Raw genomic sequence first — 27,499 nt, 5'->3', positions numbered from 1 at the left:
GAGTGTCATTAAATGTTTCAATGAATTAATTGAGTACAAAGGACCCCAATGGAAACAAGCCATAGTGCTTTCTTAATCTTGGGTCTCTATTCTCTAAATCCTCTTAACAGGCCTTTAACTGTACTCTCCTCCTGTACCTGTCTTTGCAAAATGTTAACAAATTAATCACTGTAGCTTTGCAAGTTGCAACCCTGCAACAGGAGTTACCCAGTGAACACTTACTTGACAACATAAATAAGTCCAAGTTTATATTTCAATTGCAGTGTTTAAATTGTGAATATATCAGACAGTAACTGACAGGAAATACAAAATTGTTCCTTTTATACATACGTAGTAAAGTTAAGATGTTCAACTTCTGCCACTGACACATATGCCCAGTGGCCAGTAGCCAGTGGTTCTCAAACTGGAGCAGTTGAGGCCATGGGTTCCATCCAGGGCCAGGGGTCCCCTGCAAAATGTGATTAAATATTTGTATTGATTGATTGATTGAAATATTTATTAACAGTTTGCAGAATTACAGTACATTTCAAGCACAAACTCAATTCAAAGACTGTTAACTGTGAGTGGACGACCCAATTAAGCATTAGGCCTACACTTGTTTACAAGAGGGTCCACCATGTTCAATTCATCAAAACATTTAGAGACCGGCCAAATAGACACTTCTATATAGTCAAAGAACAGAACAGGATTTCATCATAAATTACAAACATATTTGTAAATTTACAAATATGTGCATAATTGCATTGCATAATTGCATTTTCATGTTTGTTGACAGTGACAGTGGCGCCCTGTTGTAATCACACAGGTCAACATGTGATTGATATGTTCCTCGCAGGGGGGCGGGGCCTCTCTGGGGGCGGTGCTTCGCTCAGGGAGGAAGTGCACTGTGACGTGTGACGTTATTTTGTTTTGGAAAAAGCGACAGATAGCAGACAACAGAAGAAATGGAGCCAAAGGTAGACAACCCCAAGGTACCTAACTATGTTATCGAAATGTTTATCATATTGTCAGCTTTTGTTTATTTGTTTATTTTAACTTTATTAGCACCCGTTGCTAGCTTTTAGGTGATCATGTCGCCGCCGCTTCAAAGTAATTTAATTTATTGTGTACAGCAAGAGCAACGGAACTAGCTGAGCTAACATGTACACACTGTAGATTAGCTAGCACAAACAAACACGGGCACATTTCTCAGAATATGCTGGAAATTAGACTATTTGTACAGTTATTACATAATGTTCACTGTGATGTGTAACCAATGCAGCCCAAGCCATAATCCCCAGATTTTAGCTAGCCTAAGATTTAGAGTAGACTCTCGTAATGTATTTTAGCGATTCTGACATTTTTCAATCTGAAGTGTCAGAATCGATCAAATACATACGAGAGTCTAAATCTTAGGCTAGATTTTAGCCTAATTAATCCATGAATCCGATCGCATAATATCTTGTCGTGAATGATCGACTGCCCTGAAAGACAAATTGTCCATTTGATCGTGATTACTGTACACATGTCCGTTTATATTGGTTATAATCCCCGAAAAATAATCATGGTCCCTCAAATGTGTCGTTGCATATGGCTGGTTTGGCTTGCTGGTGTTCTATAAACACTGCAATGGTAAATCCCCACTCAGGCAGGCCAGGTGGCATGACTAGGTGACTCACTTTCACGTGACAAATATTTTGGAGATTACTATAGTAGGGGGGTGGGATTTATTTATGTAGGCTGGGAGTGGGACGCAGAAGAGAAACTTTAATAACCCCCCACTTTCCCCCCCTAATGGCCCAAAAGTGAATGCCCTCCCTTTGGCAGTGTTTCCAATCTGAGAGTTATATTTTTATGACCCAAAATGTAATGGTTAATACATTCCATCCTCAATCATCATGATTATTGTTGCAATAAAAAAAACACATCTTGTTGATGTCCTGCTTTTGAGGCCCTGTTTTGAAGTTGAATAAGTAGTAGATCAGTGTATTTCTTTGATATAAGTTATTGCAGAATTCAAGTTCCCACCTGAAACTGCCACAGAGCATCACTGCTATATATAACACATGCAATGGCAGTGAGTGTCAATACAATACCCATACATTACCTTCATAGACACAAATGCACTGGCCCCACCTGTCACTTCCACAGGAATCTAGTGTAACTGGAAGTGCAACAGGTCACCATAGATATGAATTTACCATTATGCTGCCGTTTTACATTTGTCTCTCTCTCCTCAGCTGATATTTGAGAAGGAAGGAGTGTACCTCCACACCAACGCCAAGAGGAATAACCAGGACACAAGCATCCCTGGGTTCATTCGCATTGTGGAGCGGGTAAGAACAACCAGTGAGAATCTGAATTATTTTAGTTGCTAGGTATGTTTGCACATAGAACTGTAAGTACAAGGAATGTGTCTCTTAGATTGGTGCATTACAGTGCAGTGTGAAAATATATTTAAAACAAAATATAGGTTAAAAGTGCAATATTTGTATTGTCACATGCACTTACAAAACATCAATATTGCAGGAAGGGCAATTCTTGTACAAACACAGATTTGCAAGGTTGTAATCCTGTACTGTAGCTGCAGTAGTAGTGGTGATAAACTGCATTTTTACACTGCAGCCATGCAGTAAAACGCTGGATACACTGAATGCCAGTATGTGCAATGGTGATTGGGAATCATCAGTCTGTATAGGTTCCCAACCACTGGTACTAGTACCACTGGTGGTACTAGTACCACTGGTGGTACTTGAGCCCTCCTCTGGTGGTACTCAGAGGAGTTGCCCCAAAATAAAAATAAAAAGACAAAGGTGGAATGAAATATTTATATTACTACAGGTAGTTGTAGTTCTTCTGACCAAGCAATTGGTTGAAATAGGCTATCCAGCCGTGCTGAAATGAGCATGACAGCACACCTAGCCGTAGATATAGGATTTGAGAACGGATTAATCACATTAGAAATATCATCAGTTGTACTGATTAGTGATTACTGATTAGACAGAGTTTTGTCAGAGCAGCAGCATTATTGGCTTAGGAATAGAACAAAAAGGACAGGTATTACGCTCCTGTATTTTAACATCAGTTATTATGGTGGTACTGCTAGGTGTGTTATGTCTAAAGACTTAAACGTATGAACTATTGTGCTCTGTTGTATTATATATGCGCAGAAAGAGATAATATATATACTAGTACTACATTCCCATTCCCCTTTGTTTGTACTGTGCCCCCAGAGATATTGGTGGTAAAACAGGAGGGGATAGTAGTAGACAGTTAAAGCAGGTGTGGGAGGCATATCTTACCAGAGGGTGGTCTTTGAAAGAGGGGATATCCAGGTTGAGAATAATAATAACTAGTCCTTACCCGTCCTTAACCTGAATATATGAACAGCAAATGATGTTCAGTGTGGGTAATGTGATGTAATAGATCACATTACTAATAGGGGGAATTGTTTACAGATGGTCTTGGGAATATGGGTTGGGCACAAAAGTAGGCTAAGTTATGATCCAACAGATAAAAGTGCACAGTATTGTAACTGTTGCCAAGGCAATGCCCCGTCCGGGTGGAGTTAAACCCTGTTGTTGTTGCGTGCTAACGGTAGGCGATTAAGAAAACGTCTCCATTTGGCCATCCCGAGTCCCCGACAGATCAGCATTCCGTTATGATGGAGCTGTTCAGTGTGTCACGCAGCCACGCTGGGTGCGTGCGCAACCCGTGTGGGTCTGATGTATAGGTCTGACGCCTGCCTGGGCGCGGTGTGGAAAAGGGGAGGTACGTTGGAGAATTGAAGGGGAATGTTGCGCGGAAAACTGTGTCCCAGACTCCCAGTATTAATCAGTGTCCGTCCCAACATGCATTTCACTGGTGACACTGGTGACACGTGATTTGTGGGGAGATGAGTTGTTTTTACGCAAATTAATGTAATTAAGAATTTAAGATGATTGTTAGAATGTTTGGCGTGTGTAATGCAGGGCAGATTGAGGTTGGAGGACAGGGCTGCACGGCGCTAGGTTCCGTGAGGCTGTCCGTGCGTTGTGGCGTTGTGAGGAGGCGCTCTAGGCGAGCAGCTGTCTTGCTCTATGCTAGGGAAGGGACAGACTGACAGACAGACAGCGGTTCTTGAATTTAATAATGATAATACATTTTATTTATAAGGCGCCTTTCAGGGTACTCAAGGTCGCCGTACAACAGGTTAAAAACAGTCAATACAAAAACACAGTTAAAAGCAAAACTAAGATACATCTTGCAGCAAAAGAGAGCAGTCAGCACTCCTCGCTCCACTGTCCTGTCTAATACAGCAGACATGCCTTTGGGCTAATTGGTCGTACAACAGTTAAAAACAGTTAATACAAAAAAAACAGTTAAAAGCAAAACTACAGTACAGCTTGCAGCAAAAGAGAACAGTCAGCATTCCTCGCTCCACTGTCCTGTCTAATACAGCAGAGATGCCTTTGGGCTAATTGGGACAAAATGTTTGTCTTTAGGGTGGGGAGCCAGCTTTAGAGTGGAGCCCCCTAGAGGATGCAGGTCGAAGTGCCCCTGCTGTATTCTACACAAAAAAGGTAAGCAGATGTTTGTTTGATTGCTCATGACAGAAATAACTGTCAAACATATTCACACATACAGTACCAACTCTGTACCCTTCAGGATGGAGAAGGAGGGGAGGAGGATACCAACTTTGACCCTGGATATGAACCAGACTGGGCAGTCATCAGCAACGTGAAGAGAGACAGCCAACGTGTCCCAGCCAAAAACACGGGTATGTTTTCAGACATTGCCACAAATGGCTACTATTGTGAAGGATTGCTTTACAGTCTAGTATGGAAAGCTATACAATATGAATCACATAGACTATACTCATCAGATTTTAAGACGAAAGTTATGTTTTGATTCAGGAAGCCGGCAGCAATACATGAAGCAAATAATGGTGGTTACTGGTTATCTTTGTATGTCTCTCCCAGGTGAGTGGTCATTCTCGTTGCCCGTCACCGAGCTGTACTCTCTTAGGAGGTCACGGTTCACCTTGGGGAGAAACTTCCTGGTCTTGACCAGTAGGGGCGGTCACCCACTCCCCCCTTTGCATTTCCACAGAGGTGGAACCAGAGAGCTGCTAAGAGCCCTGCAGCGTTATATCATCCTCTCTCCGTAAGCTTTTTTATTTTATTTTGGGGTATATATATATATATAATCACATGTCAGATGGCTAGACAACCTATATGCAGTGCTGATGTGTCCCTCTTGACGCATCACATGATTGGAACAACATCACATGATGGTTAATGTTTTGTCTCCTCATTTGTTTTGTTTTGGACCGTTTCTATGTGTATGTATAATGTATTTCTGTTATCCTTAGGTCGCCACTTGATGGGAGGGTCTTCCTTGCCTATCCCCATGACTCGGGCGCCCTCTCACAGTCATTTGATGAGCTACAGCTCTTTGATGACGGAGGCGCTGATCTTGTCTCGGTACAGTGTTGTTATTTTTGTTTTGTTTGTGTGTGTGTGCGTTCGTTTTTGCGTCCCTAATTGAAAATATTGTCTTCAAAGAAAGGAGGTAGGGGAGAAGATGGCACATTTTAATCTGTTTCCTTGTCATTCTTTTCTCTGTGCTGCTATAGAGATTCATCCAAGACCCCTATGCCACTACCTTCGGCGGATTCTCCAAAGTCACCAATTTCTTCCGGGGGGCCCTTCGTCCTCCAGATTCATCCAACCACCACCACCACCATCGTAACCAGGACCCCAGTGTGCAGCCCTCACTGGAGGAAGAGCCTGGATTTGAACTCATCACTTGTGTAAGAATCCAAAAAGAGAATTTACAGATTACAGAGCTTACTTATCTATACTCATGTGACTATACCAGATATGGAGATTACACGATTATATACAGCGTTATAGCATAACGCTTGTCTCGTCCAGGGGGCGGAGCTAGGTCCCAGACCGGAGGTAACGCGGGGGCAACCAATGGAGCAATGGGAGGAGTTCCTGGATGCCGAAGGCCGTGTGCAGAGCCCAGAGAGAATCAAAGAGCTAGTGTTCCGAGGGGTAGGATTGAAAATGTTATATCACCACTCTCACATGGAAGCTACAGTATCTCATGCCAAATACATTTTTTTCTTTTTTTCTCCAGATGTTTTGATATTATGTTCCCTTTGACATCTCCTCCAGGGTATCACGCCAAACCTGAGGAAAGATGTGTGGAAGTTTCTCCTGGGCTTTTATCCATGGAACAGCACTGCCAAGGAAAGGGAGGACATTCTGAGGGTTAAGACGTCAGTGTTTTATCACAGTACACTTCTTTCAACCTGGTGTGATAATGACTGAATCACACGATAGTTGATTATTTTCCTGCCTTTCTTGTCTCCTCAGGGATGAATACTTCAGAATGAAGGTGCAGTGGAAGTCAGTTAGTGAAGAGCAGGAGATGAGAAACTCCCTCCTCAGAGGATACCGAAGCCTCATCGGTCAGGACTGCTGTCTATAAAAATATAAAAATAAAACATGCATGTGCCTCCTTTTATTGGTCAGCTTCCTGGTTTGAGCATTCATGTGTTGTTAAATGTCTACCTTTGGTATTCTGTGACAGAGCGAGACGTGAGTAGGACAGACAGACACAACGCCTTTTTCTCTGGGAACGACAACCCAGGGCTGACTCTCCTCCACGATGTCCTGATGACCTATTGCATGTACAACTTTGATCTTGGTGAGTCAACTCTTTCAGTGTAAAATATTTTCATTTCAGTCATTGCACTTGCTAAGTTTAGCATTTCATGAACTTCCTGTATGAATCCTACACATACCTGACGACCTGATTTATCAGTTCTTTGCCATATAGGGCCCCTATAGACTCTGGAACAGCCTACGTGGGAATATTGGTGTAGCAATATCAGTCCTATCTTAAATCACATCTCAAACCCATTTTATAGACTTGTTATTAATAGGTGCTGTGATTGTGTATTGGTTTATTTTATGCACGTTAGCTTGATGTTTTTTTTAACTACACTAGTTACTTGTAACTAGCCTCGGTACCCAGGCTTTTATTTTCGTTCGCCTTCAGTTCAAAAAGAAAAGCCTGGGGAAACCCATTGAAAAATCTGGCATAGGAAGTGGGAGCCAACTAGTACTGCGCTAACCAATAACGGTGCAGACGGACGCGTCGCTCCAAATTGACTGACGTCAGCGTTCTCCACTGTTTTCTACTGGGGTTTATTAGTAGTATTGTTACCACACAGTAAGTGAATGTCACACACAGATGCCACCTTTCTGTGACTGTCTTCTTTTGTCTCCTGTAATCTGTCCAGGCTATGTCCAGGGAATGAGTGACCTGCTGGCACCCCTCCTATTTGTTACTCAGAATGAGGTGGAGTCCTTCTGGTGCCTGACTGGCTTCATGGATCTTGTGGTTAGTCATTACGAAGCTAAAATCTCATCAGTGAATTACGCTTTTGACTGACGAGCATGTCCGTCAGTTGACATATGGTGTTGCTGTTTCACATTGAATGGGGCGTAAGGGCACCAATTGTTACTTACACACCCTGTGTAAGTCATATGTTTTGGTAAAACAGTTAAAGCTCTATATTCTAATGGTATTAATCACTGATATAGAGTGTTAGTTCAGTAACAATGCATTTTCAGTGCAGGACACCAATGTTTTTCCAATTAGGAGAGAGAACCCCACAAAGATAATTTATGAGCTTAACTTTTTTAATGTTATACTGGCAAATCTGTCTGCTACTGTCTTTTGTTTCATCACTTCCAAATTCCAATTACAGTTTTATATTTTATTATTCTGTATGAGTTCTTTCTCCTGATTGGATACAATTGGTATCCCGATTCCCGACAGCCAACATGAAAATGTATTTTATGTTCACTGAAGATGTTACTGAACAAACATTCTATAGTATTGTTTATCAGCATATATGAAATATCACTTACACCCATTTAACATAATGTTTTGTTGCATTGTTTATTTTTACACACTGAGTAGTGTGCTAGGTGTAAAGGTGAAGTGCTACCAATTGAAGTGTTCACACTACTGACAACTACTGGTCACTGTATGAATGATGTATGTGTCTCTTTCAACCTCTCCACAGCGTAATAACTTCGAAGAGTCTCAGGAGGCCATGAAAAAGCAGCTCCTTCAGCTGAGCATCCTGCTGAAAGCTCTGGACCCAGAACTGTGTGATTACCTTGGTGTGTGAGAACATTCAGTATATTTATTTACCCCATACTACATTATCAGCAACCAATGTTCATTTTAGTTTTTTTGCCTATTGTCCTGCAATTATTACTCTATTTATGGTGAGCTCAAGATTTTATATTATTTATAGCGTTCGTATGGGCAACCTCAGTCTGTCACAGTTGTTCAGGTGTTCATTTATCCATTTGTAACTCTGAAGGTACTTACATACTGGGATTGTAACAAATGAACAATCTGAAAATCTGTTTTTTCTTTTTAAGATTTCTTTTTGGGCCTTTATTGATGGCCTTTATTGGCAGTATAATGACAGGAAATGGGGAGAGACCTAGAGAGATGGGGAGTGAGATGCAGCAAAGGGTGTCGGGATCGGGATTCGAACCCGTGACACACTGTCAGGCTCGCGTTGCAGCCTAGGGTGCCCGGACCACCACGCCAGCGGCCTGGGCGCTTTTATTATTGTTTTGAAAAATAATTATGTTGCTTTATCGCCACGTAATTTTCTGTGTGGATGTACTCGTGACACCAATGGCAGTTTAAATCAATCAGAATTCATCACACAAAATAAATGTGTGTAAAGACCTTGAGATTGTACTACAAATGTAACGAAATGGACCCTTATTGCCCCATTTGGTTACATATGTACACTACACTCTCAGAGTTACTGTAAATTAATGCTCAGTATTTCACAGTGCAGGCAAAGCTTGTTGATTGTGGCATTTTTGTGACCATTTTGCCATTTCTATCTGTTGAAATCAGAACAGTAACGGTGTCCTTCTGCCCCCATCAGACTCCCAGGACAGCGGCTCTCTTTGTTTCTGCTTCCGTTGGTTATTGATCTGGTTCAAGAGAGAGTTTTCCTTTGAGGACATTCTTATCCTGTGGGAGGTGAGAGCACAACACCTACCTGAACATGTTTTGCAGCACAGGCTGGCAACATACATGTACTTCAACAATACATTTTAGTCACATGTTTTATATACTTGATGCAGCTCCACGTTTTTTGATTGATTGAATACTTTATTAGTTAGAAATGTAAACTGCGCAAGGTACAGTCAGACATTGAGTCCAAAATCATAACACAAAAGCATTATTCATCCAGTGCTGGAATGGAACATTTTGCCATCTGGATGGAATTCCTGACAAATCACACCCAAAGTTTGCATTGGTGTCTCTGCGGTGATGTTCGGCTAGTTAAAATTTCTCTGCGGTGCAAGAAGTAATGAAAAGTAGCATTGTTTCCTCCACAATTATGTAATTCTGCTGCAGCCATCTATACAGTAAAGTTCTCTACATAGGGCAAACTTGAACTCTGAGAGGGCAAATTAACTCATAAAGGTCCATTTGTATCCAAAAGGGTCTACTAAATGGCCCAGTAAGGATACATTAGGATTTCACTGTGTAGTTTCAGTCGCATACAGAAAACTATAAGGCACACTGAAACAAGAAATGAAAATAAATCGCTAAACATGCTCTTTTATGCCTTAGGTGATGTGGACTCGCCTGCCCTGTGACAACTTCCACCTGCTGATGGCCTGTTCCATTCTGATATCCCAGCGAGGGGAGTTGATTGGATCTGATCACGATTTCAATACCATTTTGAAGGTGTGTCTGTGATGATGGGTGGGTCTTTACTTTGAGTTATTTTGTATTCAGACAGGAACACCCACGTGACCCACGTCATAGATTAGATTTAACCATGTATTGCAAGTTGCAACAGTGTTGCAAACTACTACGGCTCTGCTCTTAACAGTTTGACTCCATAAAACGCGTAACCCGCATTTTCATCAAATTCTATGCTGACGAGATTGTTTTATTACCTTTAGAGCATATGCTGAAGTATTTGGGCTTTTGATCCGTGAAAACCGGCGAAGAATGATCCGTCCGTTTGTTATGATAATCGGCACCAGCAGCCATGATGAAGCCCTAGCAGCCCAGCGCATGGGTTGATTTCCGGTTTCGCCATCATAACGTGACGGCCTCGTCACCAGGTCCGCGACAAAGCCGCCGTTTCGTTTTAATTATTAATATACGGCAAATTAAACACATAACATAAGGCGGGTTTAGCCTATTAAGCCGAGGCGATCGTTTGATTAAACAATTAGCGGACGTCAAACTGTTTTAAGGTGTTTTCCTGAAGTAGCCAAGCCGCATGCTAAGCTAACAACCAAACGAGCAAAGATTTCCTCTGCGTTAAAAACTGAACACCTTTTATAATTTCCCATCAACAGCACATAAATGAACTGACAATGAAGCTGGATCTGCAGACGGTACTATGTGGAGCAGAGGCTATCTACCTACAGCTGGTCACCTGTAAGGTAAGAATTGGCCTATACAATCTAGACAGTAAGTTGTACTCTGAGAGTGTACAGGAGACCTGTACAGGATCACCTGTCAGCTGCTTTAGCTCATATTTTTTTTTCTTTTTTAATGTTCTGTCATGAGCACCAGTAGGGGGCGCCAGAAACGGAGAGTGAGACAGTGCACTGTTGCCTGCTAATGAGAGAGAGAGAGAGAGAGAGACTAACAAATACAAAAAACTAAAACACAAACTCCAAATCAACAAAATAATAAAAACAATATATAAAAAACACTAATATACAAAGCAAATCACAAACATCATCCAGCTTTAGCTCATTTGAAAGGTTTTTCTCCTTGGATAGTACTTTGGAGAAACACAACAGAGAGTCAACACAACAGAAAGTCCCTTTCCCCAACTAGTTACTTTCTAAGCATTTTTTCTCTTTTTTCATATTCTCACTGTACATGTTACTGTAACTCATTCACTGCCAGATTAAATACCTCAATGTACCACCCAGTGGCAGCTTTTATTTTCTTCCTGTATTTCCTTACATTTTAAGTAGTCACTAAATATTTTGCTCCAGTAAGATCGCACCCTTTCATGGGTGTTATTACAACAGTATTCAAGATATCAGGATAAGATACCTATATGTATTGTACTGTGCTTGGGAAATCTGACGGGACAATACAATACAAAGAATACAGTATACTTGGTACTGGCACTACTACTGGCAGCTTGTAAGAAGGCAGTCATAAAGTGGACCACTGACCCAGGAGCAGTGGTTGTGCATTGACAAAATGCAAAATACATTATTCAATAGAAAATGGGAAAAATTCACTTAACTTTGTGGATAGATGTGATGTGTGATACTGTAACTGTAAAAGAAAATAACTTAAGTAGGGACAAAATAATTAGCAAGAAATGTCCATTCGACAGCGACAATATTCTATCTATTTCTGCCTGTCTGTTGGAGAAAGGGAAAGGGGGGGGGGGGTATTTTTGTCACAGTACATTTGCACATACATGAGATGTGTGATGAATCTGTGTCCTCTACATTTAGCTTATCCTAGGAGGAGCAGTGAGTGCTATTAATACCCTTACCCCTTATCCCTAAACTTATTTGCCACTTTTTACTATTTTGAAAAACCTTTTAAAATAGCCAATCTACAAGCTCACAACGTGTCGATGTAGATCGGCTAGTTGGGGATGAGATTAGAGTACACACCAGCGGACTGACATGTGGAAACAACGGTCAGACATGCGGTCGAACATGCGCCGCTCCCGTGCAGTTCGGGTTAGGTTAGGGTTTGAGAGGTAGGTTGTCGGTCTACGGGTCTAATGACAGTCGGACCAATATTATGTCTAAACTAAAGGCTGTAGATGGCTGTAGATGAACTATTTTAAAATGTTTTTCAAAATAGTAAAAAATGGCAAATAAGTTAGTTTGGGGATAAGGGTGGCGCAAGATAGGGCCCTTAAAGGTCTTGCTCAGGGACACTTGGACAGTCTACACATAGACCGGGCCCTTCTGATTCCTAGACGACCTCTCTACGTACACATTCAGCTATGACCGCGCCCTTTGTTCCTTTCCTCTTCCTTCGTCTCTGTCACATGTCCCACATTCACCCTTCACTCTCTTTTCTGTGTTGTGCCCATGCAGGAGCTGCCTGTCAAGGTGCAGGAGGTTATGGGACTCTACGTTCCCTTTCCCTCCAGCTCTGAAGAGACGAGTCCAGACTCTGAAATGTATGAGACACACCATCAAGGAGCTGCCTCCGCCAACCCATGTTGCACTAGCAGTGCATCAGCATCGCATCCTGACCATTGAGCTATGGTCCCGCCCCCTACCTACCCTCAAGGCTGAATAAGTGCTCCATTGATACACAGTAAAACCCTTATGGGTCCATTTGGTTGCATTTGGACACTCCTAGAGTTACAAGTGGACAAACTAATACAGAGGATTTTACTGTGTATGGAGGGGGGAAAGCATTGAATGGACGTACTGTATGGAATATATTTATATATGAAAGAATATATGCTGTTATGGATATTATCTGGAATGGTGGTGTTGATAATTGTCCATATTCAGTCACACAGCGGCCCATATGCTCCTAGGAGCAAAAATGGCTGCCGTGAGGCTAGGATTAATGAGGAAAACCGATCACACTGCAATGAGCAGTTGAGTATGCGTTGTTCCGAGGCTGTAATTACCAGTGTAGCAGACAGAGGGCATTGTTGGGTGAGAGACGAAGCTTTTTTCCAGTGTATGTTAATGAACGTGTTATTATTACCCAGAATGTTTCAGCATTATAGCTGTATTTGCAGTGCTTTTCTGTTATGTGCAACAATGTTTTCCTCTCCTTATCATTGATAACTGTAACCATCTTTCTTTTTTTTAGGGAGTTATGCCATCCTTTTCTCTTCTTTTGTGTATGATGCTGCTATTTTACACCCCAATTGTTTTATCATTGCCTAGTCCTCGTCACAGTGCTTTGTTTAACTTTTCTCTGTTCCCCTGTGCCCCTCTCACTCTAAAGGGATAAAAAAAGAAGGATAAACTCACCGACAACGTGTTGGTATAGTACTGTATGCCATTCCAGCCCTATGCAATCTTTGCATGCCTTATAGATTTTACATGCAGTGTGATAAGCCTTTCTGTACTTACCTGTTCTATGTCATTACCTTTTCACTCACCGATTGTTACCAAATAAATGGTTAAATCTTACCTAAACACGGTATTGGATTTCAAATTGCTGATTTGATTACATTAGAGTGGTTGGTTTTGTCACTTAAAATTCACACGTTTTAGCCTCTGAGGTTTTCCTCTCATTATGCCTGTCATTATTACATAACTGTCTAATCACAATTGTTTTTGCATAATTGTCAATCATTTTCAAACGTCTGTATAAATTAATCTGTTGAAAAATAGCGACAATAGCTGATCAACAAGATCAAAACGTGTCGCGGTGCGACTTGGTCTTGTAGATTGGCCACCTTAAGATATACCTTAAAATGCAAGGCCTGTTTTGGCCATTATTTTCTCTGTATATTTAAGTTATTTGTCATATTTGCCCTGTTTACAAAGCCTAGAAGGTAAGCATCAATTTTGATTTATGTTACAATGTATGTTTCAAACAATTTATTGTGAACTAAAATGACCGACATATACAGTAGTGATGTCTAAGACTTTAATTGAAGGCCCAATCTGGGATGGTTTTGAAAATATATTAATTATAGGGATATATTGACATTATGTCCTTCATAATTTTGCCGACAAATACTGTTTAAAAAATATTTGTTTTGTTGAGCAGTCAATCACCTTGAATAAAAACATCTCCACTGCTATTTCTTATTTTTGGTGGTGGGAGTGTCTTGTTTACATACTGTATGTATCACTAATTGGACCTTTAACATAATAGACAAAAGTCTTTGACAAAGAAACATGTGCTTAGTAACTGGTTAACCCAACTAGTGGCCCTATAATGGAGAGGGGGCTAGGTCAGGGACAATGTTTTATGGTGTAGCCCCCCTCTCTGCCCTGTGTTTCTCAAAATTTCTCAACAAAGTAGAAATACCCGTAAAATTATATTGTCTCCTCTGAGGAACTAATAAGGCAGCTGAAAGATACAGTTAAAAGTGAGAATCAGTTCAGGTCATGTGAAAACTGGTCATTTGGTTTGCAGAACAAATTCCCAGTTTGAAATTATAAAATACTCCCATATTTGTTTGCATCATGCAGTGTCTCAACTTGTGAACTGGTTAAACTTTGCCCTCATCACTCTCCTCCCCTCTCACTGACCAGCAGGTGTCTGTGTGAGGTGAAAGGCTCGGGAAAATGGGGCCTCTGTTCTCCACTGTTCTGGGAAATGAGCTGGAAAATGAGGGGCGTTGAACCACACCCCCTTCTCAGGACCCGGTGGAGTCTTCCTTTGCCTGTCCATCTCTGTCTCCCTCCCTCCTCTCTGCTCCCATCAGTGTTGTTTGAATACAGCTGCGACGTATGAATTTAACAGGGCCCTTAAACAGGCCGGCGATCTGTCACCATGTTTCACTTCCTCACGCCCCTCTCTCCACACGACCTGACCTCACTTGACTGGCGGTGCCCAACTTACTTAGTCTTGCATCCAAACTCAATCTGCTTTCAATATTGTTCAAAGCACTTTTTATGGCTGAGGGCCTGCTCAACAGCTTTAAAGCCCATTTTCTGGGATGATTGCTACAATCAGCCAGGTGTCTGAGCATTATGGTCTCTTGTTGCAATATTTTTTCTTAGAAACCTCTTAGTGGCTGATTAATCTGTAGATTAAACAGATGTTTGGGTTTTTAGGAGGCCTTTAACATTTGATATGTAATTATATTATTATTATATTAATATGATTTTCCAATGACCCACTAGGTTTAACCCTTTGTTGACCGGCTGGTCCAGAGGCATTGGGCCTACTGGGGATCTTACTTTCTTCCCTCTAGTTTGTACAAAATCTCTTTATTTGTTTATTTGGACAGGACAATGCATATTAATGGACATCACATGGATGTAAATACACCGGATATAGCACAGTTGCTAATTTTCATCCGCAGTCCTCACAGGAAACACAAAACGGAAAAACAGTCAATCAGTCAATGAGTTGTTATCTTGCTATTTTCACCTAATATTTGCCCCAGGATTGGGTATGGGTTAACGTGGTTTTAAGCGAATTTCTACCGATTCACAGTATGTGTCCATTTTGTCCAACAAATCTGCAAGCTCACAACCTGTTGCAATGTAACAGATTGTGAGCTTGTAGATTTGCTATTTTTGACGTATGTTTAAACCCCTGAATAGGGATGCTACGATTCATGTGGTTTTTAAACAACTTTCCACTGATTCACAGTATTTGCATCCACTATTTTCTGGTGTAAAATTTCCCATTATCAATAACACAATAACCTACAAATGGTCAACCTCTTCAGGTTCAATGTACTTTGAGTCATTGATAATTGGCTCAAATCAATTAAAGAATCAGTCACGGCACGGTCACATTATCTCTATCTCTTTAAGCAGCTCTCAAATGTCTATTTGGAACATGAGCTGCCAATGAAAGCGTAATGTGTGAAAAGCCACCTGTAATGAGTGTGTCAAATACAATCTGTATTCTCTGCTGGTACGTGCGACCCCATTGTGACCGTCAGTAGAGTCCCCAAGGAGGGTGTGAAAGTGTGTCTACCCCGTACCCAACTTGTGTGTGTGTGTGTGTGTGTGTGTGTGTGGGCACAGCAGCAGGCAGAAGGCCAGGGGCTGTTGTCTGACACTGATTTGTAAAGGGAGACAATATGGCTCATTGACCTGCCTGGCTCCACTGTCTGTTGCACATACCTCGCCCTTCCCTCCCCAGTGGATTCACTGCTCTTTAAACAGGGGGAGCAGATTGCCACTGCAGGCACAGGGAGGGGAGAGGAGAGAGAACTGGGGGGGGGGGTGACAGGACACAGGTTGCTTTGACAATGAGATTCCACTCAGAATGGTGAGTTGAGACAGCGACACAATCAGAATGTCGAGGCAAATGGAGTCCTAGTCATTTTCTAAGATAGAAGTTTATTACAGTTCATGAGCACACAGGAGAAGAACAATAATCACAAAAGTTGGTGGTCAAGTAGTTCTCTATTAAAAGCAGGGATCAGGCCATTTAAACAGAGCCTAATGATCTGCAGCCACAGCCGAATTGTACTGTAGCAATAAATACAGTACCAGACCAGCATATGGTGGTGTCTTGGTTCTAAATGATCCACACTGCATGGAAATATCAGAGGGAGGACAAATAACAGCTTCATGAATAGCGCCACAAGACGGCGCTATTCACACAGCCTACTACACAGGACAGCAATTCCATCTCTAAAGGTGAATAATATGAGAAAGAAATTATATTATTATTCTCTGCCTTGAGAAGAAGGGATAGAGAAGCAAAAGCGAGATTGGGATAGATTGGGCAGAGAGAGAGAGAGAGAGAGAGAGAGCTATGTGTGCCAAAACTTTGACAGTGACAGATTTATTTTAAGTTGATCTCTACAGGGTCAAAGGGAAAAGGCAAAGGCAAGGAAAAGTTTATCACTTTAAAAAAAGGTATTATACATTTTGTTTAATCTTATAAATGAATAATGTATCCCCAGTTAGTTCCCCACTATCCCAAATATATATATTTTTACACATCGTAAACAAACACCCTCGTCCTTTTGTTTTCCATTCCCATTGTCAGAGTCTGGAGAAGTGGAGATGACCCTTTTTCTCCCCTCTTCTGTGTTTCACCCCATCTCTTTTTCACCGTCGAGGACAAGCTGTTGCGGGCCACTCCCTCTCTTGTCTGTACAACTCCCTCCCCCTTCCCTCTCTCTCCTTCTCTTTTTCTCCCTCTGTCCACCTGTTGAAGCAATTGTTGCACAGGCTGCATTGTTGTCATCTTATTATTTGATGTCACTCACTATGTCGCCACCCCTTTCTGCTAACTTTATTGTGTCCTCTGGCTCTTCCCCGTCCGTACCCCGCCCTCTCAGTCTTCGCGGGGTATAAAATACTGAGAGAAGAGTTGCGGTTCAAGAATCGGCAGAGCACCACAGGAGCACACACTCAAGCAGGCATTAGGACCATAGTAACTCCTGGCATAATTTGGTGTGGAACATCTTGTTTTCTCAGCTGACAGAGAGGGACCACCACCTTTGACTTTTCATCTTCTCTTCACATAAAAAAAGGATCCGTCTATCTACTTTACTAGTCTGTGTCGGTAGGCAGAGGCATGTCTGTGTCTCTGTGGTGCGAGGAGACAGAGGAGGCTCATGGCCAGGTGGAGGAGGTGGAGGGGGATCATGACCATGAGGACAGGAGTCCGGGGAAGGGCCAGGCCAGGGGCTCAGCTCAACTACGGGCCCCCTGGGACCCCACCGTGTCTGGGCATCGCGTGGTCCAGCGGCTGCTTCAGATGGAGGAGAGATATATGCCCTCAAACCTCTATATTGCTCTCATGCAGAGAGATCCAGAGCGCAGAGAGGAGCTTACAAAATGGTCCCTTGAGGTAAAAAAAAGATCTTACTCTTATCACAGTAAAATCCTCAGTGTTCATTCAGTTGTAGTATAAAAGTTACTGTGCTAACTGTGACGGCCATTTCTTCACTGTCTCTTCTCCAGGTGTGCTGTGACCGTGGCTGTGATGAGGCAGTGTTCCCTCTCTCTGTCTCTTTGATGGACAGGTTCCTATCCGCCTCCTTGTCCTTGCCGGTCTCTCCGTACTGCCTGACCGCTGCCTGCATCCTTATCGCCTCAAAACTTACAGAGTGTGAGAATATCACCGCTGATACTCTGTGTGCTGCGGCTGAATACAGCTTCCTCCCCTCCAATCTACGAGTGAGTCAGTCAAATGAAAATGTGATTGTATAGAGATAACTTAAATATCTGTTTTGGCATCAGTGTTGTTACCTTTCATCTCATCTCATCTCATCTCATCTCATTTTAGCATAATGCCTCACTACATCATCCATGCATTTCTAAGTCATTTATGTGCTATTTTCTTTCTTCCCTTCACAAGGAAATGGAACGTGTCATCCTTTCAACTCTTCGATGGGACACAGCAGCAGTGACTCCTCAGGACTTCCTCCCACATCTTGTAGCCACTGTGGACGAGAGGAAAGATGGAGACACTGACTCTCAGGAGCCCCTTTCAGCCTTGCGTCGGCATAGCGATACGCTGGTTGCCATGTGTGTCTGTGACTCTGGTTTCTTGGGAGCACCTCCGTCGCTTATTGCTGCAGCTTCAATGAACTCTGCCCTCCAGGGCCTGAGCACCCAAGGGCCCAGTGTGCTTGCCCATATGAGTGAAAGGCTAGCAGAGCTCTGTCAGACTGACCCTGTAAGTATTGTATAAATGTATACCATGAAAATCCTTATTTCAAAACAAACTTCAAGAATGCAAAGCGAATTAGAAAGGAGAGGAGGGAAAAAAGAAAATAATTAAAAAGTAGGCTATATTAATCATAATCATTAATCATAAAATGATTGTCCCAGTTCAACTAGGCTATCTCTCTATTTTGGCAAAATAGCAATCTACAAGCTCACATGTCACTCTGCTACAGTTTGTAAATCAACAGTTTGGGACCTTATGGTGAAAGCAAAATGTTTTTTTATTTCACATTTTAAACATGCAACAATGCAACAATGCACATTGTGTTACATTACATATGCAATAAAAATATGCAAATAAAAATAAATTAAATAGAATAGCTTGGGCAAGAGTAGTGCCTGTATACAAAACAGAAAGATGTTGATGTGGTGTTTGTAGCAGGTTACATGTGACTGTGATTTGACAGAGTTGCATCTGTTGCGATTATCATACTTTATCTGTTGTCTTCTCTTTGTCATCACAGGTAGTGCTGCAGTGCTACAGTGAAATGATAGAATCTGTCCTCAGACAACGTTTAAGGAATGGACTTCAGGGAACCCCCATGGGAAAGGATGAAGAGATGGATGAAAATGAAAGGGCAGGAACTCCTACTGACATGAGAGACATTGATTTCTAAACGCATCTAAATAAGTAAAGTGCTACATTGATTGTATGAAATCAATCAAAATCTTTAAGTGCATCAGTCAAACTGATATTAATCTCTCAAGACAGATAAACTGAATCTTTTTTCCCTTTTTTACCGATTGGGTTCCCAGATTTAACTGATATAAATGCATCATGACCTCAACATGTTTGCCATATTTAAAATGTTTACAAATAGGCTACTTTATTGCGTTGTTATTTATTATTATTATTGTTAGTTATTTATTTATTTTGAACCTTATTTATTGGTGATCATTTTTGTAATTGAGTTATTTGTGCCATATTTTAATATATACAGTACTATTTGTTAATGTAATTCTAACTTAGTTTTATTTTATGTATAATACATTTATTTATTATTATGTGCAATTTGTTAATTTATTTCAATCCACTATTGCTTTATTATGTTCGTGTAACTGTAAGTATAAATACGAGATATATTTTTGAAAGCAATTAAAAAACATTCATACAACCATTGTTATTGTTGCATAATTTCTATATTTAAAACGTTTATTTGTCATGCTTTCCATTCAGCTTGAAAAGTCATGTTTAGATTATAAAATTTAATTAAAAAAAATGAAAAAGAAAGAAAGAAAGAAAGAAAGAAAGTAAGTTGGTCATGGCACCCTGACCAAAGTTTTAAGCTGTTTTAAATTAAACAAAAACTTTCTGGGAACTTATTCTCCGAATAAAACTGAATTTCCAGAAAGGAACTACAACTCTCATTTGCCTACAAACATCGTCTCGTCTTTATGACGTCCATTTCCCGCGACTCAAAGTTAATAGGAAATACGCTGGCGGCCCGGGTGAGGTTACTGGGTTAGATAAACAAATCGTCCACGGTAAGAGATGCTCTGCGTTTATGTTTGCTTCAATTTTAATCTATATGTCGAAATGATGTTTACGGTGAGTTGAAATCATCAAGAAATGTGATGTAGCTAGCTGCTACTTAGCTACGTGGATGTAAATATTTACGTCGCAACCAGTAACGTTATGATTCAGGAGAAAACATGTCCACAGAGGATATGCAGGGAAAATACAATACAACAAAGAAAATGTTTGGCATAGTGGGATGTACGTAATTACATGTTTTGGGTTGAGCAAATTGTAGATATAACTCTTATTTTCCTGCTGCGTGTTATTCTCATCCATGACCATGATGACGTCCTTTCGTCCTTTGCTCCTGATGCTCCAGTTACCGACATGATGGAATGTACTTGTTTGATTGATTGATTGATTGATTGAAATATTTATTAACAGTTTGTAGAATTTACAGTACATTTTAAGCACAAACTCAATACGTTAGCCAGTGCAATTTCTAACGTTGCAGTCAATGTAATCGCATGCTGTGTCATCCTTACTGGAAGACTGGAGTGCCTAAACCATAGACTGTAAAAAATATGGAAAAAGCGTTCCCCGGGTCTAACATGGACGTAAAATGAAGCCTCTTATTCCTGCACTGTAAGTCGCCATCTTTCTAGATCCGTTTGTTGGGCCCAGCTGGCCATTGGCTGGCTCCGTTTGGGCCCAGCTGGCCATTGGCTGCCCAGACAACGAGGCGGGACTTCCCCCCATCTTCTCCGTTGGTTTTTATTTTGACTCGAGTGGGTGGGGACTCCCGATCATAGACTGTAACGGTAGCCACGCCCCTCAGAACATACGCGAATTTATGGTCATTTATTTTATAAATGGGACCATAATTTTCCAAAAAGAATATTATGACATTAGAAATGAGACATTAAACTAGTGACTGGAAGCAGAAAGTATTCATGACCATCTTTATTAAGGTAATACAGTCTAGGTGAAGTTGGGCCCAAATACATGGACTTCTATGGGGCTATGCGTTTTTTTGGGTCCAGTGACAGCGCCACAACAGGCCGTTATATGAACTTTCAGGAGTTTCAGGCTTCACAAAATATCTATCTGACTGCCCCCCTGGCCTAAACCCGTGACTGGGTTACGCGGCGGTTAAATTAACAAATTGCACACTGGTAGCAGGCTGCCATTTAAGGACGTAGGACACGCCTGCAACAGATATCAGCAATTCTATCAGCTTCAAGTTCACTAGTATAAATCAGTATACATTATCTTTTGGGACACACATGATCACTGTCTTTTTACTTTTGTTTTTAGCTCTTAAGTTCCTTAAGGTATATATTTTAGGCATTAAAAAGGTCTTAAAAGTCCTTAAATGACCGGTCATATGGGGACTCTGTCTAAGCATGTAACAAACAGTCTCTGCCTGAGTGCTCTCTCTCAGACTCGGTTCATCATGTGCATTCATGTGTATACTAGGAGGAATGAGGATGACGTTGAATCCTCGCTGGCTGCTACTTCTGTCCGCCGCGGCTGTCGTCTGCTCAGTGCCTATTGACCGTAATGTGGCACAGCCAGAAGCCCAGCACGTTGAAGAGGAGAAGCAGGAGGAGAATGTGGTACTGCACTTTATTATCTTAATTCACTATTAGCCCATTTAGGACTGAGTCTGAATGTTGCTATATACTGTAGATCAGCGGTTCCCAACGTGGGGTCCGCGGACCCCTAGGGGTACGCGACGCATAGCCAGGGGGTACCCAAGCCCCCTCAAAAAAATCACACACACACACACCATGTGAATCATGGTGTGTGTGTGTGATATGAAATGTCCAGTACCTCCCCAGTGCCTCCCCAAGTGCCACCCCAGTGTCTTCCCTGCAGTGTCTGCCCAGTGCCTCCCCAGTGTCTGCCCAGTGGCTCCCCAATGTCTCCCCAGTGGCTGCAGTTTCTCCCCAGTGCCTCCCCAGTGCCTTCCCAGTGCCTCCTGCAGTGTCCCCTCAGTGCTTCCCCAGTGCCTCCCCAGTGCCTCCCCAGTGTCCCCCTGAGTGCCTCCCCAGTGTCCCCCCAGTGCCTCCCCAGTGTCCCCCTGAGTGCCTCCCCAGTGTCTCCCCAGTGTCTCCCCAGTGCCTCCCCAGTGCCTCCCCAGTGTCTCCCCAGTGCCTCCCCAGTGTCTCCCCAGTGTCCCCTCAGTGCCTCCCCAGTGTCCCCCTGAGTGCCTCCCCATGCTCCCCAGTGTCCCCCTGAGTGCCTCCCCATGCTCCCCAGTGTCTCCCCAGTGTCTCCCCAGTGCCTCCCCAGTGTCTCCCCAGTGTCTCCCCAGTGCCTTCCCAGTGTCCCCCTGAGTGCCTCCCCAGTGACCAGCCGAGTGCCTCCCCAGTGCCTACCCAGTGTCCCCCTGAGTGCCTCCCCATGCTCCCCAGTGTCTCCCCAGTGTCTCCCCAGTGCCTCCCCAGTGCCTCCCCAGTGTCCCCTCAGTGCCTTCCCTGTGCCTCCCCAGTGTCCCCTCAGTGCCTTCCCAGTGCCTCCCCAGTGTCCCCCTGAGTGCCTCCCCAGTGTCCCCCCCGAGTGCCTCCCCAGTGCCTCCCTGAGTGCCTCCCGAGTGTCTCCCCAGTGTCTCCCCAGTGCCTCCCCAGTGCCTGCCCAGTGTCCCCCCAGTGTCTCCAATAGCAATACAAGAGCAATAATACAAATCAATCTTAATTTATTAATCTTATTCATTAATTATTGAATCAAATTAATTCATTAATCAAAATGTTCGACGCAAGAAGGCCCCCCTGCGGCCTGCGCCCAGCACCATGCCAAAGCTTTTTCCTGCAGGAAACACTGCTTGTGGTTGTAAATATATTGTTATCTGTGTTTGCGAGGATGAGGGGGTACCTGGAAAAATATCTACCGCAAAAGGGGTACCTGGTCCAAAAAAGGTTGGGAACCCCTGCTGTAGATGGCAACAAGAACCCCAAAAGAAAACAAGAAAGTATATCGGTCTATTAACTTGTGTTGATGTATTCATCTGTATGTGGTGTGTGTGTGTAATGTGTCTGTACTAAATCCATGATATCTATTGCAGGACACAGGCCTGTACTATGACAGGTATTTAAGGGAGGTGATTGAGGTCTTAGAGACAGATCCTCACTTTAGAGAGAAACTCCAGACAGCTAATACAGAAGACATCAAGGTTAGTCTCTGTCTAATCTCTCTCTCTCTCTCTCTCTCACTCACTCACTCACTCACTCACTCACTCACTCACTCACTCACTCACTCACTCACTCACTCACTCACTCACTCACTCACTCACTCACTCACTCACTCACTCACTCACTCACTCACTCACTCACTCACTCACTACACACACACACACACACACACACACACACACAATGAAAATGAATGAAAAGCAATCTGAAGCTAGCCTGGGTTCCAGCCTGAAGTGACAATACAAATCCACGGTACGCACTACGCAGCGAATCAGGCTGCAACCCAGGCTAATCTGAAGCTCTCCTCTCCGTTTAGAATGGTCGTCTCAGTAAGGAGCTGGATCTGGTGGGTCACCACGTCCGCACCCGTCTGGATGAGCTGAAGAGGCAGGAGGTGTCCCGCCTCAGGATGCTGCTGAAAGCCAAACTGGACAGCACCAACACACAGAGTGAGTTGGTTGTCATTTGAAGTAGACCAGTGATGAGTGGACTGTGTGCATACAAGTCTGCTTTCAAGTTGCTGTTCAAAGCGCATGCTTGTGCACTTGTGCAGTTAGTGTTCATTTTAGTGAAGACAAATCCAGAGAGTTTAAATGTCCCATTATGTGGTATACAATATCTAATGTCTCTGTCTGTTCTCTAGGTCTACAGATGGACCATGCCTCTTTGTTGAAGCAGTTTGAACATCTGGATCCACACAACCAAAACACCTTTGAAGCTAAAGACCTCGAGCTGCTTATTTCAACAGTAATTGCCGCCTGTAACAAATAAGTGTAGCATATTTGCTGTCTGTCTGTTTTTTCTTTTTTCTTTTGTTTTTCTTTATTTTTATCCACACCCACAGACAATCCACTCAATGGTGGTATTACAACTGCTTCAGATTCTCATTGACTCCTTTTTGCTTGTTTGATAATTCACTCTAGGCAACCAAGGATCTGGAGAACTATGATGCTGAGCGACATGAGGAGTTCAAACGCTATGAGATGCTGAAGGAGCATGAGCGGAGGGAGTACCTGAAAGGACTGGACCAGGAGAAGAGAGAGAAAGAGGAGAAGAGGATTCAGGAGCTGAAGGAAAAACACAGGCAGCACCCCAAAGTCAACGCTCCAGTAAGCAGAGCTTAAATCCGTCTGGCTCAATTATTTCTTTTTCATTCTTGTGTTCCAGCCACACTCTACTCTACAGTTACAGAACTTGTTAGGAATCATTTTTTTTATCAAGTATTCCGTTCTCCACAGCCTTGTTAAGATCCAGTAGCCTCCAGAGATGGTTGAAATCACATTAACCTTTCTCTAGCATGGCTATAAAATGGGTAGGTAGGCTGTAGCTGTGGTGGAGGGCTCTTCTGCAGCAGCTTTATATAATTCAAACTGAGTAAGCCTGCCTGGCAGATTGTGATGAGAAAAGATGTTCACAGGAAAATCAATTAATTCGCAGCTTTTGTATGTGAAAGAAACTAACTGATATTGTGAGATTTCAAAGTAATGGGTTTTTCTGTTCCTGCAGCTGTTTTCAGGCCTTGTCAGTAAGCAACAAAACGTCTGATGAGACACATCATGTCCATGACATGGCTCTCGGTAGAAGTAAAACAAAATTACTCTATTTCTCTCTGTGTCCTGCTCAGGGTAGCGTTGCTCAGCTGCGAGAGGTGTGGGAGGAGACAGACGGCCTAGATCCACAGGAGTTCAACCCCAAAACATTCTTCAAACTGCATGGTAAGCAGCTCCCGTTCCTTTTCGCCATATAACTCTTGGATTCATCATGGCCAAGATACATTATAAGTTACGTGCTTTGGTCTCTGCTGTGCTTAGATACAAATGAAGATGCCGTTTTAGATGAACAGGAACTTGAGGCTCTCTTCACTAAAGAGGTACGGTCAACTCTTTTTGAAGAGTCAAGATTTTATCAAGATTTGATCTGACTGCACAATCTATGCAGTATCTTTTTTTTTTTTAAACTGATTTCACAGAATCTTACGTATTCTTTACCAGCTGGAGAAGGTCTATGACCCCAAAAACGAGGAGGATGATATGATGGAGATGGAGGAAGAGAGGCTGAGAATGAGGGAGCATGTCATGAAAAATGTTAGTAGTGTTATTTCTTTGTATACATTGTTTTATCTTTCCCATCAAGTGCTTGATGTGACCTGTATTTCTCCCGTCTTAAAGGTGGATGTCAACAAGGATCGACTTGTCACCATGGAAGAGTTCCTCAAATCCACAGAAAAGAAGGAGTTTAACAATGCAAAAGAGTGGCAGGTAAAGAGCGTTGACGTAGCCTGAACCTTTTCAAAACCGGGTTTCTTCCTTCCTCCAGCAGCTATTCTGTCTGTCGCAGAAGACTGTATGAAAACAACTATCACACAAATACACTAGAGGCTGCTACTTCCAAGAGAATGTTAATTTCCATCACCTGTCCACAAGAGGCCTTTAAAAGATAGAATTGTTAAAAAGTAGAAAGAAACCAAAAGAAATATCAACAACTTGAAATCTATTTAAAAAAGGAGACCACAATTTAACACTAATCCAAAACATACAAATTGTATTTTCAAGGCTGATTGTCCAAAAGAGATTTAGAAGTTACAAACAAAATTAAGTGACATTGCAAATAGTCATGCCAATTTGGTAACTTTCTCAAGTGACAGTAGAAAACGTCCCACACAGGATTCACACTTCTTTTTACCATTGATTTAGCATTATTATCTTGTTACTGTGTGTGATATTACATTACAACCTATATGGTCCTCCCATCCCTCAGACTCTGGATGACACCAAGCCTGTGTACACCGAAGAAGAACTCCAGGGTTTTGAGTTAGAGCTACGGGGTAAAGAAGAGGAGCTTCAAAGGAGGGCAGCGTCTCTGCAGCAGGAACAGGAGCTGCTTAAAGAGAGGGGCAAGGCCCTGGAGGCACAGAGGAGAGAGTACCAGCAGGTACCGGTACTGATCCATCCACTGTTTTTCCCCAAGGACCCCCAGTTTGATATGCATTAGTTCATGGTGTTAATTTATATCTGAAAGTGTACAAATGGAACCAAATGGACCCACAGGGACCCCACATTGAGCCTTATGAACACTATACACTAAAACAAATGACTAAAAAAAAGTACATTCTAATAATGCTACACAATATCTCTGTCCTTTTTAGGCAGTGTTAGAGATGTCTCAGAGACAGAAGGGCCAACCGGCAGTGGATGGACAGCCTCCAGCAGGTCCTAATGGAGAACTGCAGTTCCATCATCAAGAGCTGAATGAGCAAAAAGCAGAAGATCAAGGTGAAACCTAGATGGGTTTTTACTATGTGCTTAGACATCTGATGTAATTTAATTATATATATGCTTTCAGTAACTGAACCTACTCCGTCCATTTCAGTGGTGAAAGCGCCAGTTGAGCAAGAAGCCGGAGTCCAAAATAATGTACCTGCTGAAGCAGAACCTCCACAGAATCTTCCTTCACACACCTAATGCAGCACACACACACACGCTGTACACCTGCACACTCTGATTTGCACTGGCACACAGTAAAACTCACTCGGTGTGTACAAATGTAACTAAATGTCTATTTAGGCACATTTGTATCGTCCCTTGTGTTACAGATCGCCAAATGAACATTGAGGATTTTACTGTGTATTCACGTGGGTTCTGCAGAATGAATTATGTGAGAATATGTATACATTGGGTGAGATTGGCACATTTTATTATAGCTAAGCATAATCTCTGCATTTCTGTGGTCTACGTTTCAATAAAGAATAAAGTTCTCTGTTCTCCCATCATTGGATCCATGTTGTACTTTTTTTAATTGCTTCTCAATCTGAAGAATCTGTGTGCCTTGTCCTTATTTTAACATCAAACATTGTATAAAATTAAATCTAGTTTCCATCTATAAACTTGTTCAACTGATTCAACTATTATATTAAGTACTAGTGTCCTGCTTTGCTCCATAAAACGTCAGCTCAATTTCTTTATTTTTGTATTAACATTCTGTCTCCTCCAGTGGCATGGCTCCCTGGGGACTGGTCCTTCTTGTCACCAGGATTTGGTCCCTCTGGCGCCATACACGGTACATTCCTATCAGCATACCACTAACCCACTGACCTCTCATAACCCCAACATGACCCCTCCTCTCCTGGTGGCCATGCAGCTGCCCCCTGTCACTCACTCCGGTGATGTCACTACAGAGAGGGACTAACCATGGGGATCATGTCATTACTATTTGATCTCCTTCGGTCGTATGAGGCTCAGGTTTCATCCGATTAAATAGAAATTAATACATGATGTTTTGCCAACTTCATTCAGTGTTAAGCTGTGTAAGGCTGGTCCTTTAATTTGAGATTTGTTCACACCTCTAGCTCACACTTTAAAACTTTCCTAGTTTATATGTGACCTATCGGTCAGACGGGCATGTGTACAATTGTTTTACACTGTACACTGTCTATATTATGTACTTGGCTG

The 27,499-nt window shown here is 42.4% G+C and overlaps 3 protein-coding genes across 6 annotated transcripts; all 3 read left to right on the top strand.

Annotated features, from left to right (window-relative positions):
- Window positions 1–903: 903 nt before the first annotated feature.
- Window positions 904–13,783, top strand: tbc1d17 (TBC1 domain family, member 17). Of its 3 annotated transcripts, none has more exons than XM_083780637.1 (17): window positions 904–956; window positions 2,220–2,315; window positions 4,464–4,541; window positions 4,627–4,738; window positions 4,941–5,124; window positions 5,333–5,444; window positions 5,597–5,773; window positions 5,898–6,023; window positions 6,147–6,250; window positions 6,348–6,442; window positions 6,565–6,681; window positions 7,280–7,380; window positions 8,072–8,171; window positions 8,966–9,063; window positions 9,664–9,780; window positions 10,407–10,493; window positions 12,138–13,783. In XM_083780637.1, the coding sequence occupies exons 1-17, from the start codon at window positions 945–947 to the stop codon at window positions 12,303–12,305; spliced, it is 1,884 nt and encodes a 627-aa protein (XP_083636763.1). In that variant the 5' UTR covers window positions 904–944; the 3' UTR covers window positions 12,306–13,783. The 3 variants fall into 3 exon arrangements, 2 of the variants coding, with proteins under 2 accessions (XP_083636763.1, XP_083636762.1); XR_014570181.1 differs by having other exon boundaries at window positions 913–971; window positions 9,664–9,798; window positions 12,138–12,160; XM_083780636.1 differs by having other exon boundaries at window positions 913–971; window positions 12,138–13,782.
- A 3,458-nt stretch (window positions 13,784–17,241) lies between these two features.
- Window positions 17,242–19,015, top strand: ccndx (cyclin Dx; the record flags this gene model as incomplete). The annotated part of the gene is made up of 4 exons (XM_083779011.1): window positions 17,242–17,517; window positions 17,631–17,846; window positions 18,028–18,348; window positions 18,863–19,015. The coding sequence occupies 4 exons, from the start codon at window positions 17,242–17,244 to the stop codon at window positions 19,013–19,015; spliced, it is 966 nt and encodes a 321-aa protein (XP_083635137.1).
- A 765-nt stretch (window positions 19,016–19,780) lies between these two features.
- Window positions 19,781–26,817, top strand: nucb1 (nucleobindin 1). Of its 2 annotated transcripts, none has more exons than XM_083780645.1 (13): window positions 19,781–19,883; window positions 21,337–21,476; window positions 22,925–23,032; window positions 23,368–23,500; window positions 23,695–23,798; window positions 23,975–24,160; window positions 24,676–24,766; window positions 24,863–24,921; window positions 25,043–25,135; window positions 25,220–25,309; window positions 25,809–25,982; window positions 26,197–26,323; window positions 26,421–26,817. In XM_083780645.1, exons 2-13 carry the CDS (start codon window positions 21,342–21,344, stop codon window positions 26,510–26,512), a joined length of 1,392 nt encoding a protein of 463 aa, XP_083636771.1. In that variant the 5' UTR covers window positions 19,781–19,883; window positions 21,337–21,341; the 3' UTR covers window positions 26,513–26,817. The 2 variants fall into 2 exon arrangements, with proteins under 2 accessions (XP_083636771.1, XP_083636770.1); XM_083780644.1 differs by having other exon boundaries at window positions 25,809–25,988.
- The last annotated feature ends 682 nt before the right edge of the window (window positions 26,818–27,499 follow it).

This window comes from Protomyctophum parallelum, assembly GCF_964188405.1.
Source record: "Protomyctophum parallelum genome assembly, chromosome: 13".
NCBI classification, from domain to species: Eukaryota; Metazoa; Chordata; class Actinopteri; order Myctophiformes; family Myctophidae; genus Protomyctophum; species Protomyctophum parallelum.
The sequence above is the reverse complement of the archived record's forward strand: the minus strand, read 5'-3'. Positions and strand labels throughout refer to the sequence as shown.